At 40.4% G+C, this 18108-nt stretch overlaps 1 protein-coding gene and 1 non-coding gene across 13 annotated transcripts in view; one reads left to right on the forward strand and one right to left on the reverse strand.

Moving 5' to 3' along the window:
* The window catches only part of Gigyf2 (GRB10 interacting GYF protein 2), a 125218-nt gene that overhangs the window by 68765 nt on the left and 38345 nt on the right, over window positions 1-18108 (forward strand). For 5 of the 12 annotated variants that reach the window (XR_013043955.1, XM_016002736.3, XM_042259773.2 and 2 more), the window contains 6 exons: window positions 6347-6526; window positions 9869-10086; window positions 10179-10341; window positions 10422-10610; window positions 13899-14095; window positions 14967-15126. Coding sequence is in view for 9 of the 12 variants with exons in the window: in XM_016002736.3 (XP_015858222.3) it covers window positions 6347-6526; window positions 9869-10086; window positions 10179-10341; window positions 10422-10610; window positions 13899-14095; window positions 14967-15126 (1107 nt within the window). In the remaining 3 variants the exon portion in view is untranslated. Of the gene's footprint in view, window positions 1-6346; window positions 6527-7618; window positions 7923-9840; window positions 10087-10178; window positions 10342-10421; window positions 10611-13898; window positions 14096-14966; window positions 15127-18108 lie in introns of those variants that run through there. The other 7 variants (XR_013043956.1, XM_016002739.3, XM_076549517.1 and 4 more) reach the window with 5 other exon arrangements.
* LOC121822185 (U6 spliceosomal RNA) lies at window positions 17383-17491 on the reverse strand. The gene has a single exon (XR_006063199.1). It is a non-coding gene; the product is annotated as a U6 spliceosomal RNA (small nuclear RNA).

Raw genomic sequence — 18108 nt, forward strand, 5'->3', positions numbered from 1 at the left:
GTGTTAAAGATAACACCTAGACTCTCCAGTTCTGCATGGTGAGAGATGATAGGCAGCTTCGCTTCTGGGTGTGCTGTCAGCACCTGTGAGCATAGGGCTGTGGGGATCAGGACATATGCCCTTTGTTTGAGGTACTTTTTCAGAGACATTCTTACAGCTCCCCTAGTTGCCCATCCATCCAGAAGTGGCTGAGCTTTCAGGACTCTGCTCACTAGCTGAGCAGAGGTTAGGCTGCAGAAGTTTAGAGATTCCTAGTGTGGACTCTAAACTCCTATTTTCACCACTGTGGAATTACAGTTCTAAGTCATTATTGAGAGCAAGGGGAAGTAAGTGTCCATACTTGGATGGGATTCCCTTTCACTATTTAATAGAGAAATACAAAGTCAATTGCTACAAAAATTTGCACGTAAACAAGCTTCAAAGTCTGTCCCATAATTCCGCTTTTGCTTTTGGAGTTTGGGTACTTGTAAGCTCCAAGTTTCACAGCTGTAGATTTTGTTGGCTGAATGCCTCTGTGCTCCATCTGAAGTTTTCCATAAACACCATTTTGGCTGCAAGTCAAACATGCACACAGGTGCCCTTTTACCGCTCCTTCTCCTTAGGAAGTCCGCCCAGAAGACCAGGCAGAAGCCAGCACTCAGTTTTCATTTAGTTTGTAGAAGACTCCTATTCCTTAACACATTAAGAAACAAGTATGTACTTGTACATAATATACTACATATGTATTTTAACAGCTTTTATATGCTTTAAGTGACTATGATATAAGAACACAAAATATTCTATAGGTAATATAATTTCCTGATAACAGTCTTGTTTACTACATTGAGCAGAAAATTTTTTAATTGATTTCCCCCTTTTTCTTTTCCTTTTCTTTCCTCTTTCTTTCTTTCTTCTCTCTCTCTCTCTCTCTCTCTCTCTCTCTCTCTCTCTCTCTCTCTCTCTCTCTCTCTCTCTCTCTCTCTTTTACATTTTGAAGCTCATAGACAGCAGTAAGATTCTGAAAGCCTTAGATTGTTTGCCCTGAAAAACAAAGCATCCTTGGTCACAGCATGCTTCTAGTCTAGGGACTCTGAGCCCCAAGCTCACCCCTGATTGTAGCTTGGGAATAGCTCCTTTACCTAGTCTCTCTTTGTAGTTTGGTGTGTTCAAGCCTCCTTGGTGACTGCCTTCCCCAGATATTCCAGGCAGTTTCTAGGTGTGTACCAGCAGACAACAGCATGAGGGCTATAGGGGCGGGGGCATATTCCTATTGCTTGAGATATTTTTAAAAAGAAAATTCTCATCTGTATTCTTTGCAGTCTTTCTCTTGCCAGGAACTGTACTGTTTGCAGACATGCATTTACAGACTATTCCATTAGATTTAGAGTCACTTTTAAATCATCTTGTTCATAAATTGTGTTTTAAAAAGAAAGTTCCCAGAATTCTTTACTCAACTTTGTCATAGCGCTGATAAATTGCAGAGAGAAGAGTCTGAGTTTGAGTGCTGAGAAGGGCCCGTGTGGGTGGCCCTCATTGTAGCCCTGGCCACCATAGAACACTGCAATTATTAGACACAAAGAGAGCCTAAGGTCGCATCTTTTAAACTGTTTGGGGATAGCTTTGAAGTTTGTCATTTAAGTTTCATCAAGAATACACAAATCTACAAGACATGGTGGCGCACGCCTTTAATCCCAGCTCTCGGGAGGCAGAGGCAGGCAGATTTCTGTGAGTTCCAGGATAGCCTGGTCTACAGAGCAAGGTCCAGGACAGCCAGGGCTACACAGAGAAACCCTGTCTTGAAAACTAAACAAAACAAATGAAAAGAGTACATAGATCTATCATTTCTAAAAACAAGATTATACGAGCGAATCTGTTTGACATTTCCACTTGTTAACCAAAATTTATACAACAGATAGCTACTAATTAGAAAAAGTTCTAGACTATTAGAGCAGTTCTTCATTCAGTGCAGTTTTTAGTTATTAGTAACAATTGCAAATATATTTTTATATAGTTTGACACCACATTTCTTCTTAAATTAATTCTAGAATAAGAATTTTCTATTGAAGAAGTTGGTCTTAACCAATTTTTTCAGAAATAAACATTTTGAAATTATTTTGATGGAAATACTGAAATAAACATAGTTCTGGCTGTGTTTATTTCAGTATTTCCATCAAAATAATTTTTTCCGTCATTCTTTTGGAGCTTGGCAGGCTTAAATCCTAGATCTTCCTCTTCTTCCAATAGGCATAGTTGTGAGTAACCCACTGAGAGTAATGTAGTAGAGATGGGTTAGGAGGCTGCAGGACTAGGTTCTATTTCTGATTCATGACTCAGCTATGTGATCTTGGGAAACCACCCACAGGTATCCCTTTCCGCACAGGAACAATAGAGACGGTGAGGTTTAACTTAATCTCCTGTGGTTATTAAGGCGATCAGGTGAACTCTATCAGGGCATTGTATCAACTATAATGTATCAGGTCCTTTATTTCCATGTGTATCCCTGGTCTGTGGCCTAGAGGGCAGGTGCTATGTGCAAGCCTGTCTTTGTAATCCTGTGTGTCTAATATTGTTTGTTTATGGAAGAAGCATCATGTTAACTTTTACTCTGGGTTTGAGTAAAACAGTCAAATACCATTTCTTTGGGAAAATATATGATAGTAATTACAAAAGCTGAATATGATGTGTACACAAAGAAATGTATTTCTTTGCTTACCAAAATTTGTGTATAAGAATGTTCATAAATGTTCATAATAGCAAAAAGCAAGAAATGACCTAAATGTCAGCAGTTTAAGATCAGTATATTGCAGCTGTTCATAAGTGAGATCCTGTATACCAGTGTAAAAGAACAAGTTATTTTTAAGAGATAAATTAATATTCCATTTATATAAAGAAGTTCAGGACTGGTGATGTAGCGCATTGGGTCATGGTGTTTGCTGTGCAAGCCTGACGTCCAAGTGTAATCTGGAATCCGTGTAAAGATAGAAGGAGAGAACCAGGCTCAGAAAGTTGTTGTCCTCTGTTGTTCCCTTGTGGATTCTGGTGTGTGTGCACCCCACTCCCCAAACAAAGCTGCTTAAAAAAATTGATTTATTTAGTTTTACATCCCAGTCACAGTTTCCCTTCTCCCAAATACAGTTTTTAAAAGAGTCCAAGAGGGGAAAATTATGAAATCAGGATAATGTATAGATTTGAAAAGGCTGATGGGAGAGCATGTGATTTTTGAGAGCTTTAAAAAAAATTAAGGTGTTTATTTTACACAATTGTTTGATTAAAAACTCAGTGAATTACACATTTGTCATGTGTCCCACCTAAGAATGTTGAATGAAAAGGTTTTTTTGAAGCTAGAGAGAGTGAAGTCTGTTTACAAGTCCTTGAGTCTTTTTCACTCGTTTCTTTGGAAGATGACTGTTGAGTCCTGAAGGTTGGGTGTGGGATTGGAAGGACTGTTGTTCGTTGGGTTTCCTTGGTTTACCAGTAATTCATAATTGAGACCTTTCTATTGTTGATATTCATATGTAATGTTTAATATGTGAGAAAGTATATGGCAGTTCTTAGAAATTGTTTCATAGTAAAAGCCACCTAGTAACTCAAATTTGAATTCTGCTACTGATTTGCTAGTGATCATGTAAATTCATGCTGCTTCATATCAGACCCACTCCCTTCAAATGAGAATGTCAGGATATAACTGACTTGTTGGCATTACTAGGAGATGAACAATCATGGAGAAAATATTTGCTTTCAAAAGTGAAAACTGGGGCTATAAGGTGGCAGGAGTGTAGATTCCAGTGACAATGTTACCCGGGCTCTCTGGTGATAGGCTGTACCCAGCCACTTGCAAAGCAAAAGCATAAAGGTTACCGGAGCCCCACTGTTGAAAGCCCGTCTACAACACAGTGAATGAAGCCAGGTACTAAGGGAGGGAGAAGGCTCCCTTTGTCTGTATCCTGCCCGCTGTATCTTCCCAGTTCACTTGCCCTGTTCTCATGTGCTGCCCCCATGCTCACTCCCCGTGGGCTCGTCCTCTCACCTTCACTCTCACCTCACTTTAAGTGTAACTCAGCTGGCCTTGAACCTCGGCAATCTTGTTTCGGCCTTCTAGTTTAAGATTGTGGAATTAGTAGTACTTTAGTGATTTTAATTTTAATTTAATAAAGCCTCTAATATTTTTTAGGAAAAGTGATAATCAGTTTTTAGTGAGTTATGCATTTTGCCATTAGTGCTACACTGGTTCCCTTGATAACGTTCAGTACTCTTGAAGGCTCTCTGTGGAAAAGCAGATGATGAAAATGAGTGGCTAGATTAGTTTAGGCATCTGTGATTAGCACTGTGTATTCTCACAGCTCAATAGTATTTGTGAGCGTTCCTCATTGTTTTCATATTCAAATACATTAAAGGTTTCTTCTAAATTTCTCTTTTTTAAGAGTAGCTACATTTTTCATGAAGCCATGTAACAAACTTAGTGTTTTGTAAAGTATATTGACCTCTCAATCTAAACAGGAGAGCCTGGGACGTCCTTTAGTGCAAGGAAAGAGTGTGTCTGTACTTGAATCTATAGCTTTGATTCAGTGTGCTATAAGTTGCTGTTGAGTGATCAGGAGATTAACATATGAATTCTGCTATGCTATTTAATAATGGTATATGATTCTAGACAATACCCAGAGGTTGTTTATTGAGCCTCATTGTTCTCAGCCATAGAATGGGAAAAATTAACTTCCTATAAGAAGGATTGGAAATCAAATCAGTTAAGTGATTATTTGAGTCTTTGACTGTGTAATAATGTAGATGACTCCAGGATTTAGCTGAATGACTTTTGAGTTAAGGTCTTATTTAGCTCAGGCTGGTTTCAGACTCTTAGGTGATCCACCTTCTACCTCCCGATTGCTGGGATTATGGACTGGCTTGAGTTACCATGCCCTGCATGAGTGAGGGGTGTTTATTTCTCTGCTTCATTTATTGGTTGGGTGGTTTGGGCTCTAGTGTCTCATGAAACACCAGTAAAATTGTCTGCCTATTCTTTAGTCATTTTAAGGTTCTTTTGGGATTGGAACCACTTTCAATCTTACGTTTCTGTAAGTGAAGAACCTTAAGGCTTTGTATTATGAGCTTCATCATAGGCACCATGTGGTTCCTGTTTTCTTCAGAGAACAATTGCAAGATGTTTCAAGACAGAGGCCTCTTAAATTTTAGATTCAGAACTGGGCATGGTGATAACCAGCTTTAATCTCTACTCAAAAAGGCAGAATATATATATATATATATATATATATATATATATATATATATATATATATATATATATATATATATATATAGTGACTTCCAGACCAGCCAGGGTTATATAGTGAGACCCTGTCTCTTAAAAAAACAAAACAGGGGGAAAAATAACCAAAAAAACAAACACCACCATCACCAATCAAAAAACAACTTTAGATTCAGAAAGTGACATCATTTCAGGTATAATCTATTTTTTAGCAGTAAGTTCAGCTCATCTTCAAGGGGAAAGTACTACATGAATACTAGGAGCTAGGGATTATCGAGGGGCTCCTGGAAGCTGTTGACCACGGCAAAAAGCTAATAGTGTTTTTCCTAGCAGATGATATCTTTTCTCCCTTCTAAGAGTTTTATATAAGTTTTGTCTAAGAGTTGGTTATATAAAGTAAGGTAATCATAGGATAAAAAATGTCTTTTAAAAAAGCATATGCTAATAGGGAAAGACTGGCAAAATGCACTATTGGATGAAAATAACAATAGTACGAAACAGTATGTTATCCTCAGAGGTGTGTGTGTGTAGGAGTTACATATGCATGACTAAATGTACACATGGGCAGTTTGGGGAAGATTTTGTAGGCAACTAATAATGGCTCTTCTTAGTGCTGGGGACTAAGTCTCTGGAGTCCTTATGTAGAAGGAAGATTGAATTTTCATTGTATGTCTTTTTGGTAAAGGATTTATTTTATTGTTTAATGTGTGTGAGTGTTTTGATTGCATGTATACATGTGCACCACATGTGTGCCTGGTTCCAGCAGAGGTCAGAAGAGGGTTTTGAGCTGCTGTATCGGTGTTGGCAACAGAACCAGGATTCTCTGCAAGAGCAACAAGTGCTCTTAACTGTGAGCCATCTCTCTAGCTCCTCATTGTATGCCTTTTAAAATTGCACATACTATTTTTGTTTAAGAAATAATTGCCCAATCTTTGAACATCCAGCTTTAAGAAAGTGTAATGTTTGTGTATATAGACAGTTAGTTTGTTAACACTTTCTGAACATGGAAAGGAACAGATAAGGGGAGAGTTTGAAGTATTACTTGTTTTTCAGAATCTTTACTGGTAAGAGATCGTGTTAATTTACCATATTTTCTTCTTATTATAGGGAGACCAAATTTTGAGGAAAGTGGACCAACATCTGTGGGGAGAAAGCATGAGTTTATACGGTCGGAAAGTGAAAACTGGCGGATCTTCAGAGAGGAGCAGAATGGAGAGGACGAAGACGGAGGTTGGCGATTAGCTGGGTCAAGACGGGACGGAGAGCGGTGGCGGCCTCACAGCCCTGGTGAGAGTTGTACAGAGCAGAGGGGCTGAGATGAGAGCCTGCTAAAATGTTTGCAACTTAATGGGAAAGGAAAATAGTGTTTGTTTGCTTGTTTGTTTTTAAAGAAATCATTTATGCTGTCACAGCTCAGTCTTATTATTACAAAAATATTTTAACAAAACAATTCCCTAACACATCTACTCAGTTGATTGAAATCACTTTTCTGTTTTCCTGAGGCAAATAGTATGGTTTAATAGGAAGCACCTGCCTGCATCTGCAGGCATGGGGGAGGATTTCATTCAGTTCATCTACCTCTCTATCTGTAGCATTCTGTAAAACTTAGTGAGGGTATTAAAAAATAAACTTACAAATGTATAATTATACATTTGGAATGTGAGTTGTCTTCATGGGTATTTTCCTTGAACAAGAAAGGATTATTTTTTCCCTTTTCTCCCCTTGAAAAAGTGATTGAGGCTGGGCAGTGGTGGCACACGCCTTTAATCCCAGCACTTGGGAGGCAGAACCAGGTGGATCTCTGTGAGTTCAAGGCCAGCCTGGTCTACAGAGTGAGATCCAGGACAGGCACCAAAACTACACAGAGAAACCCTGTCTTGAAAAACCAAAAAAGAAAAAGAAAGAAAGAAAATATGATTGAGGGATAGGGAGGCTTATTTAAAGAGTAAACTTTAAACTTAGGTCAGGAGTAATCACAAGTTTCTTCTTTTTGTCCTCCTGACTTTAGAAAAGAGAACAAGAATAGTAATGATCAGTAAATTTCTACGTTCTTCTTTTGGACTCTTCATGTTTCAAGCCATTCTTGGGTATTAGCTATGCCAGTAATTGAAGACACTGGTCCTTTGTGAAGCTCCTTTGCTTCCATCCTCATGATGCTCAGATGTGCTGTAGCCTGAGTCGTGGGGTCACACAGACAGAATGTGTGTCTGCCCCAAGAATCATAATAATACCAGCTGTATGCCAGAGAAGGTTACCTTAGTGGGTACTAGAACAGTCTAAGTATTTTTCTCATTTTAAAGTCAAGTTGTTAGCCAAACCTCTAAACTAGTCTGACACACTGTAGTAGGCGTTTAGTGATATGTGGATAGAAACATAATGAAATTAACCTTTCAATAAAAGTCTGATGATTATAGTAGTTATAGTTCTTCAAAGCTGCCTCTTGCGCAGGTTTTCTGTCATGAGTGGGCATTGTTTAATTCATAGGATCCAGGCAGTTCTCATCAGTCTGTATCCTAGGCAACCACATGTCATAATTCTCTCCAGGGCATTACGGCATTTTGTGCTGAGCTTGCCTGTAAGGAGAGGGGTTGTAGACTTATGTTCCCCACAAGCATTTAGTGAAGAATGGACAGAATCTGGGCTGAAGGAGAAGAGAAATTCCAGCTGGTCAGAAACAAACAAGGTGAATGTTTTGGAAGATGAACAGTGCTTCTGAGCCCAAGTGTGTGATGCTGAGTCTATTAAAGGGAGTTAGGTCCCCTTTTATTGTCCTCTTCCACTGTTGTCCTCCCTAGCACCTTAGAATTCGGTCATACAGTGTTTCCCTCATCTTTTCTAAATCTTTCTCCTTCATTTGTTTTTGTATCAGTTTTGTTGTCAGCCTCACAATCTATTCCTGCCCTCTTTGTCCATGTATTTTTACAAGATGTTTTATGGGATAAAGATAAACGAGATCTGGAAAAAACTCCTGTGCTTTCTTTTTTTAAAATACATTTTACTTTTAAACCTGGCATATTAAAAATCTAGTCTGATCACTTAGTTGTTTTAAGTTAATTTCCACCTCTTAGGTTATAGTTAATCGTTTATTAGAATTAGAATAAAAATTTCAATACAGTATCTTCGATTGATGAATCTTCTGAAAATTTCTGACTTTATTCTAGATGTAAAGCCCACATAAAGCTGTGGTCAGCCTTAATGAGTTGTCGGCCTCACTTGCTGCATTTAGTTTTATGAGTAAAATTTTACTAACTCTTGGTAAGACAACGTACGAGATGTAGTTCTATTAAAGCAGGGATCCCAGCAGGTTATAGCTGGAGAGTGCTCAGTGGACAGGGAAGCCTCCACTCTGGGAGATGAACTTAGGAAACTCAGTAAGAGGGAAACAGGAGCTGAGTGCCTAGAAGGATAGATTCCTATCAGTGTGCATACTTAGACTGTTTAGAAGTGATAGCAGTGGACAGCCGACTCTGGAATCTAACATTTGATCATGAAGACTCCTTTTGAGCAATAGCTCTAGCCTTACATTTAAACAGAGCGTGTATACAATTCTGGGCTCTCAGCAGGTAGTAAATGTTTCACATAGGAGAGGATCTGTCTTTTTTGAACATCTTAAGTTTCTACCTCTATTTGGCATCTTAATATTTTCCACAGTGTTGTTCTCCCTCCCCTCCCTTTCCACAGTAGTGTTTAGAATGCTGGTTCTAGCACATTTGGCCTCAGGAGTTAGAGCATTTCACTCTGGCCTCATTTTTCCCCCTATATCTCTCAACAGAGTGAGAGTCAAGACTAGAAAATTTAGAGGTTAAAAACCACCTTTCCATTTGCAACTCTTAGATGTGGGTTGGACAGATGTAGCAAGAACTTCCCTTCTTAAAAGAGTACTTCTGTTTTAGAAAAAAACCTTGAGCAGGCAGTCTTTTTCTGTTGGCAAGTAGATTCAGTGAGTATTATGCTAGGGTGGATTCAGGAATGCCCCTGCGGTGGTAGACTGGGGGAAGTGGGAGGGAGGAAGTGCAGTGCAGTGGCAGAGCAGCGGGGATGCCGACCGGGGCCAGATAAGCCTGTCCGTGCCCAAGTGCAGCGCTTTGTTTTTGTTGGAGATCAGACTTAAAAATGAGAAATTAGCACTAGTAATTAGACACAGTGAGTTTGATATTATGAGTTGACACAGGAACTAATATAATTCAGAGTGATGTTTTTCTAGGAAGAAGGGTACTGCTTTAATATCTATCAAAGAGAAGGCATGAACTTTAATTCAGAAAGACAGCCAGTGCAAGTCTTGGCTAGGAGTGGGCCATACAAGTAATAATTAATTAGTCATTGCTCACCGAATGCCCAATTATTCAGAGTGCATACTTTGAATACCGTATCCTTTCAGTGTGCTTTGTTCTAAATTTATCTTTTAAAGCTTGACTTTGTAACATGCCCCAAACTTTGTAGGTAAATACTGTTGTCACTTAGTGACGATAAATACTCTGAGCTGAGGTCTCCTGATTTTCTCTTTAGAAAGCTGATCCACTAGAATTTGCTCTTAGTTGTAGTTTTCTTTATTTCATAACCATGATTTTCTTTTTCAAATACTGTCATAAACCTTTCCTAAGGTTTCTGTCCTCCTCCTCCTCAACTCAGATGGCCCTCGTTCTACAGGCTGGCGAGAACACATGGAACGCCGCCGGAGATTTGAGTTTGATTTTCGAGATCGAGATGATGAGCGAGGTTACCGAAGGGTGCGCTCTGGCAGTGGGAGCATAGATGACGACAGGGATAGCTTGCCAGAGTGGTGTTTAGAGGACGCCGAAGAAGAAATGGGCACGTTTGACTCGTCTGGAGCATTCCTCTCTCTAAAAGTAAGAAAGTTGTTTTAAATGCCATGACAGGTGCTGACCTTACACCAAAGCCAGATATGCTGTTAGCCTTTGGTTTTACTTTCTTGCTTCAGAAAGTGCAGAAAGAACCTATTCCTGAAGAGCAGGAAATGGACTTCAGACCTGTGGAGGAGGGAGAAGAGCGCTCTGATTCTGACAGCAGCCATAATGAAGAGGCCAAAGAACTCGAGAAGGCAAATAAGAAAGAGGGAGAAAAAACAGACAGAGCAGTAGCTGGTAAGGCTGATTTTTGTCAACCTGGACCTTGTTTAAACAAAAACCTCCTTGAATTCGCTTACTTTTACTTTGTGTTCCAGAAGCTAATGAGGAAGTACCCCAGACGTCATTATCATCTGCTAGGCCAGGCACCCCTTCAGATCACCAGCCTCAAGAAGCACCACAGTTGGAGAGGAAAGAGGAGCCCAAAGCTGAACAAATAGAGCAACCTGAAGAAGAGACTCAGGGAGAAAAGAGTCTCCCAGTCAAGGGCCCCAGCAGAGGGGATGGTATGTATTTGTAAGAGTGTACCTAAAACGGGATTTTGCTGAGACCAGTGGTCACTGGTGTGACAGCTTTTACTTAACCCCATGGAACTGTTTTCAAGTGAAGATGATTGGAATAGATATCATTACCAGTAAATGCAGTTGCTTTCCTCGTGTTTCCTAATCTCAAAATTCATAAAAACAGGGTTAATATCTGCAAGAGTGGCGATAAGAGCCTCGGTCCCTAGGGTGATAGATAGAGCTGTCTTGACTGCACTTGTACATTTAGTTGGGATTCTCTGTAGTTGTTGGATTCCCATAGCAGAAAAGTTGCCTTTCATCTAGTATCATATATTCAAGGGAACAGAAAGAGCACCTGGGCCAGTCTAAAAGCCCATCCTCACCTTTGCTAGGTAGAAAGCAAGTCTTTACACATCTTCTGTAGTGTTAACTAAATTTGTTTGAATGGCTTATACATCTTAAAAGCACTGTTGTTGTGCATTTCTTTGATGATTTTTGTAAGTACTTAAACATCGCATTGCATGGCTGATGTTGAAGGACACGGTCACCTTAAGAGTCTGCCCTTGGTAACATGGCCTGCTAGACTTGGGCCCTGTTACATGGCTCCATTGTAGTTTCAGCATCAGCTCTTGATCTCCCTACATCATACTCACCATCGGAAGGTATTTTAGACCTTGATTTGTGCCCTGGGTTTTTGTGTTTATGCGTCTCTATATAGCTGAAACTTGATTCCCTCCTAGTAAGGTTGTTGTCTTCTATTTCTTAGTAACCAGTACTCTTCAGTGTTAACATAGCAATGCTATATGTATATACCTAACAAAACAGTATTATAAAGATTGAGTTTTTTTTCCCTTTCCCCTCCTCATTAGACTAATATATTGAAGGCCTGAACCAAAAATTTGTTTTCAGGCCAGGTGGTGGTGGCATATGCCTTTAATCCCAGCACTTGGGAGGCAGAGGCAGGGAGATCTTGGCTAGCCTGGTCTACCTACAGAGAGAGTTCCAGGACAGGTCAAAACTACACAAACTCTTATCTTAAAAAACCAAAAAAAAAAAAAAAAAAAAAAAAACACCAAAAAAAAAAAAAAACAAAACAAAACAAAAAAAAAAAAGAAGAAGAAAAAAAAATCTACTTCCTTGGATAGGAAGTAGAATTTGGAAGTGTAGATAAAGCTGGATCAGTTGAGGGAACAGTGAAAGTATATTGAGAAAATAGAACTGTTGTGTCATGGGCAAGAAATAGTTTTGTTTATTACACCCCCCCCCCCATGTGTGTATGTTGACAAGTAGAAATTAGAAACCATCTTCCAAGAGTCACTTATCCTCTTCTACCATATAGGTTCTGGAAATTGAGCTCAGATTGTCTGGTTTACTTAGCAAGCACCCCCAAACCACTGAACCATCTTGCTGTCCTCTCAGGCCACTCGCACCCCTTTTTAAAGAAATAGGTACTACGTGTGCTAAGAAGGTTGGTAGAAACTATAGTTGGAACTTAGATTTGATAGCTTTGTGTAGGGTATGGAGATAGTTGGGCTACTGTGTGACCTCAACTTCTGAGCAACCCGAGGAGGTAGGCAGTACACTTGTAAACTGAGGTAGTGGTAGATGAGCTTTTAGTCAGAAACGGACATACGTACTGATTATATGTCACGGTGGGAAAAGAGGCAAAGATGGCTAAGGTGGTCCAGAAGATTAGGTACCGGGAAACAAGTAGAAGCTGAAGAGCCCATTAGAAAGAGGACTGAATGAATCCGTTTAGAACATTGACTGTGAAGCGTGAAGGTGAGTGAGAGTTGACCAGAAAAAAGGTTGTAAATGAGGGACTGTACCTGGATGAGAGTAGTTTAGAGCTAGGCAGAAAATAAGAATAAAAAATTCTAGCTGGATCCATTGTGGCGGCCCAGGCCTGTAATCCCAGCAATTGGTATTTAGAGTTAGAGAGTTAGAGGCCAGCATGGGCTGAGGAGTAAGACTGCCTCAAAAGTAAACTGAAGAGTACAAGAACAAAGCCATACAGTGGGTGGGTGAGGAAAGAAGAGGACTGGAAACACAAGTTTGGGTATTGCCTACCTTTAGGGGTTAGGGGTGGGAACCAGAGAATTCCCGTGAGAGGCAAAAGTATGGCCTCCCAGTGCAGGAAGGAGACCGTTCAAGCTTAGAATTGGGTCAGTGATGTCACTTGCTCCAGAGATTAGCTACTGATGGCAAGAGGAAGTTGTTGAGTCTGGCAATTTTGTGTCACTGAACCTTCAACAGGGCGCTTGACTGGCGAGAAGGGGCAAATGGAGGTCCTGTCTGTCAGGTGTAGGTGGGGGTCATGCAGAGAGAGACAGCATATAGAGACCAACTTAGGAGCAGTGTGGCAGTGCTTGAGGGGAGTAAGCATTGGAAGAGGCGCTTTGTGATTAAACAGCTAAGATTTTAAAGAAATTTGGTCTAGTTACACCATCTTCCACATTTGTTTTAGGAGCCTGCATACCGAGAGGTTAGAACTAGGAACCAAGGCAAGGAGTGGAGAGATAACTTGGTGATTAAGAACCCAGAGGTCCTGGGTTCAAATCCCAATACCCATATGGCAGCTCACAACTGTCTATAATTCCAGTTGTGAGGGTATCTGACACTCTCACACAGATATGAATGCAAGCAAAACACCAATGCACATAAATTTAAATAAATAAAAATATATAAATAAAAATATATTTAAGCTGGGCAGTGGTGGCTCACTCCTTAATCCCAGTAACTCAGGAGGCAGAGAGAGGTCGATCTCTTGAGTTCAAGGCCAGCCTGGTCTACAGAGTGAGTTCTAAAAAAGCCCTTCCCTCCCCTCCTCCCCCCCCCCCCCCAAAAAAAAAAAAAAAAAGGGAATCAAGGCAAAAAGCACTTTTACAATTTCTGGTCTTAAAAACACTCTGCACTGTTGAGACTCTTAAAACATACACCATATTACCATTTGAGATGGGTCTTATTACAGGTGTTTTCCACAAACATTTTGATGCAGTGTCATAATCTTTACTGTTTAGAGGCCTGTTACAAAGAGGGGAGTAGACTGACTGACACCACTGACCATTGGCTAGATGCTATGGTGACATCTATGCTGGAAAGACCCTGTGTGGACCTTGACACCCTTCTGTCATCCTCGGGAGAAATACTGCACGTCCCCCTAAGAAGTAACTTGAGGGTGGACATCTCGGGTGGGCCTGCACAGCAGACTGCTCCACTTACTGGAGGGTTCACCTTGAGCTGCCTCCAGCTTTCCAGGAACGTTCATTACTTGACATTCTTTCCCATTAGAAACAGTGCCTGCCTCCCAGCAGCCTTCGATCCAGCTTCCTCCAGATGCAGCCTCTCCTCTCCTCATCCTTCCACCTCCTGGTCCCACTCCTGCTTCTGCCTCACAGCCAGTTGAGACAGCAGCCGGCGAAGCTCCTGATGTGGGTGGTGTTCCTACAGAGCCAGATGATGAAGAGGGCCTCAAACACTTGGAACAGGTGAAATCAGGTTACTCTGTCATCTCCTCTCAGGCTTCCATGAATATCCCAATACAGAAGTTTTATGCACTAGGTCTTAAGTACTGGAAAAATTGTTTCGTTATTTAATGTTTGTGTGAGTAATTGTCTTTCAGATCATTTCATGCTTTTAAGTTTCTGCTATGCAGTAGTCATTATGTCAGGTTATTTTTGCTCTCCTGAGATTGCCCTTAGCTGTTTTCTTTTCTTCTCTTTTTGGACATTATCGGAATGCTAAAAATGGGAATACATTTTAGCAGCTGTGGATGGTCCCTGTGTCTTCTGTGTTTTTTACTTCAAGTATAGCCAGGACAATGGTTAAAAGCCTCAGGATGTTAACATTCTTATTCATGTCTTATGTTTCCCCAAAACTGTGTGTAACATCGTCACATGAAAAGTAAATGATGAGTTGATTTTCTACAAAAGAATTTCTCTTTCCTTCAGGGTGGCATGGTTAGAGACAGGAAATGTAGAAGGAAGGGTTAGTAATGTGTTAGTGAGACTTGTAGACCAACTTACTTGTAATTGTATTCATTGAGTCTTTTAGTCTACTAACATCTCTATGCAAACGTGCAGGTTTGTGAAAATAATCTAATGGGCCAGCAGCATATTTTAAATCTGTATTTGAAGCCTAGGTTTTGATCTATACCAGCTTGTATTTCAGTCTAGTTGGTTTATTTTGGTTCTTTGATCCATAGTTTTTTTCTCCTATAAAATGGGATCAGGTGGTTGTTTTGTTTCTTGCATAATGTCTTTCATAAATCAAGTAGTTAAACAGTGATGATTATTACTAGCCTTATAATATTAATTCAGGATCACTTGTTTCCTCTGTCCTTTGACCTTGTGTCACTAGCAAGCTGAGAAGATGGTGGCTTATCTCCAAGACAGTGCACTAGATGATGAGAGATTGACATCGAAACTGCAGGAGCACAGAGCTAAAGGGGTGTCGGTCCCACTGATGCACGAAGCAATGCAAAAGTGGTATTACAAAGACCCTCAGGGGGAGATCCAAGGTGAGTGACTCTTTTCACTTTCAGAACCTCCTGAGAAGGGCTTTGTTCACTGTTTAGTTTGCTTAATAAAAACAAAGTCAGTAGACTTTCTTTGTAAATACAAAGGAACAAACATCTGGAAATAAACACAGGTAGAGAGTGGTGACTAAAATGGCAGCATTGTCAGCAGAATGCTTTGTGCACCGTCTGCGCTCCACACGTCCCCCTGGATAAGAGACAGGCACATCATGATGTGGAGGTGACTCTCTGTGTTTTGACACCCAGGCCAACAGGAAGTGATAGCAGCAGTGTTGGAGAACCTTGACTGATGTCCCGAAGTGGACTTGGTATAACAACCGAGAATTGCTAAAATGACTAAGAAAAGACTACAGTATTACAAATGAATCTCCTAAATGATGTGAATAAGTTAGTTTAGAGGAGACAGTGCTGTAAAGAGTCTGAGTCGATTCATTTCTGCCTTTGAAATCTTGAGAGCCTCGGTTGGTTGTTGGTATGTTAGTGTCAGTTTTGGCACAGCACTTCCTGACTCTTATCCTGTGAGGGCTATATTTTATGTTCTTACCAAAGGGACACAAGATTCTGATTTGTCTACATCCTTGCTAGCTTTTATTATTATTTTGTAGTTACTAGGATATTTCTTTGTATGTAGGTTGTTTGTTTGTTTGTTTGTTTTTTGGTGGGGTGTGTGTTGTAAACCCAGGATGTCCTTCAACTCTTCATTTTCCTGATTTAGCTTTAAGAGTTCTGTCTGGCATTATGGATGTCTTCCCCCAAACCTGGTTCGTTACAATTTTTGTAGTTTTGATTGCTGTGTTGAGCATCTTTACCTGTGTTTATGTCTAATAGATTTTTTCCTTTTTTTAGCCTCCATCCCCCTTTTTGAGACAATGTCATGTGGTATTACTCATATTGATTTCATACTTTTGAAGGCCCCTGTCCCAGCCTTCCTAAGTAACTAGAAATAATGAAGCCAATAGACAGAATCATTCTACCAGGCATGGTTGTGTGTATCTGGTGATAGATCCTTAGTCTTTTAAAAAGTTTATTATTTATTCTCACTGTTTATATATTTGCATGATGTGCGAGGTCAGAGGACAACTCTGTGGAATTGGTTCTCTCCTTCCACCTTTCCATGGGTTCCTAGGGCAGAACTCAGGTCACTAGGTTTGTGTGGCAAGTGCCCGTCCTTACGGAACCATCTTGCTTGCCCTGGTCATCTTAATGTATCTTTACATTTTTTCTTGTTATTATTTTTAATTATATGTGTATGTATGTGTGGGGTGGGTATATATGCACATGTGTGCAGGTATCCACAGAAGCCAGAGGTGTCGGTCCCCTGGTGCCTTCATGAAGGTCCAGGAGTTTGTGAGCTGCCAGGTGGGTGCTTGTCTGGAATTTTCTCCAGTCCCGCCTGGGCCTGCGGCCACTCAGACGCAAATAAATACACAGACACTTATATTAATTAAAACTGTTTGGCCTAATGGCTCAGGCTTCTTGCTAGCTAGATCTTACACTTAAAATAATCCATTTCAAGCCGGGCGGTGGTGGCGCACGCCTTTAATCCCAGCACTCGGGAGGCAGAGGCAGGCGGATCTCCGTGAGTTCGAGGCCAGCCTGGTCTCCAAAGCGAGTTCCAGGAAAGGCACAAAGCTACACAGAGAAACCCTATCTCGAAAAACCAAAAAAATAAAAAAAAATAATCCATTTCTATAAATCTGTACTTTGCTTGTGGCTTACCGGTATCTATCTTTACATCTTGCTTCCTCTGTGTCTGGCTGGTGACTCCTGTCTCTGCCTTCCTGTTCCCAGAATTCTCCTCTCTGTTTATCCTGCCTATACTATAACTTCCTGCCTGGCTACTGACCAATCAGCGTTTTATCAACCAAATCAGAACAACACATTCATAGCATACAGAGCGATATCCACAGCAGGTGCTGGAACCCAAACCTGCATCTTTTGCCAGAACAATAAGTGTTTTTAACTGCTGAAAGATTGTGTGTGTGTGTGTGTGTGTGTGTGTGTGTGTGTGTGTGTGTGTGTATGTGTATAAAGGTATGGGCACACATGGGGTGGAAGTCAGAGGACAACTTGCAAGTGTTGATTCTCTTCCACTATGTAGTTCCCAGAAATAATCTTAAGTCAAGTTGTTAGGCTTAGTGGTATGTATCTTTACCTGCTCTGCCCACGCCCCCCCCCCCCCTTTTGTCCTTCTTCGTGCTTTTGTTTCAATTCTTTTATCATATGAAGGTCAGAAAAAAAAATACAGAATGCTTCACAAATTTGAGTGTCATCCTTGTGCAGGGGCCATGCTAATAATCTCTATATCATTCCATTACTTTAGTATATGTGCTCCTAAAGCGAGTACCTCCTTCCTTAATATGAAAAGGTATTAAAATTTTCTACACTAACTGAAATAGTCATATACCACATGTAATGTGGTATAAAATATTGGTAATCTCTCCCCACCAAATACTAAGATTAAAGACATACACTACTATATTTAGCTTATTGTTGAATTTTCATAAATTGAATGAACCATCCTTGTATTCCAGAAATAAATTTAAATCAGTCATGGTTTATACTTAAGTGTATGTCAAGTGTACATGCTCATACACACACTTTTTACTCATGAATTATTTGGAAGTGTTTTTAGCTTCTAAACTAGAGATTTTCCTGTTAGTGTTCTGTTTTTGGTGTGTGTGTGTGTGTGTGTGTGTGTGTGTGTGTGTGTGTGTGTGTGTAGGTTCTGTGGTAGTCAGAGAACATATGTATGACAATTTAGAAAGGATTACTAGATAAATGACTCATATTTAAAAGCACTCACAGCACTTTCAGAGGACCCAAGCTTGACTCCCAGCAATCACATGGTGACTTAGAGCCTCCTGTAACTTAAGTTTGGGGGATACCACACCCTCTTCTGGCCTCTATGGACAATAGGCCGTAGGTGCTGCACAGACATTTCTACAGGCAAAACACCCATTT

Source organism: Peromyscus maniculatus, chromosome 13 (assembly GCF_049852395.1).
Source record: "Peromyscus maniculatus bairdii isolate BWxNUB_F1_BW_parent chromosome 13, HU_Pman_BW_mat_3.1, whole genome shotgun sequence".
In the NCBI taxonomy this organism is placed as follows: domain Eukaryota; kingdom Metazoa; phylum Chordata; class Mammalia; order Rodentia; family Cricetidae; genus Peromyscus; species Peromyscus maniculatus.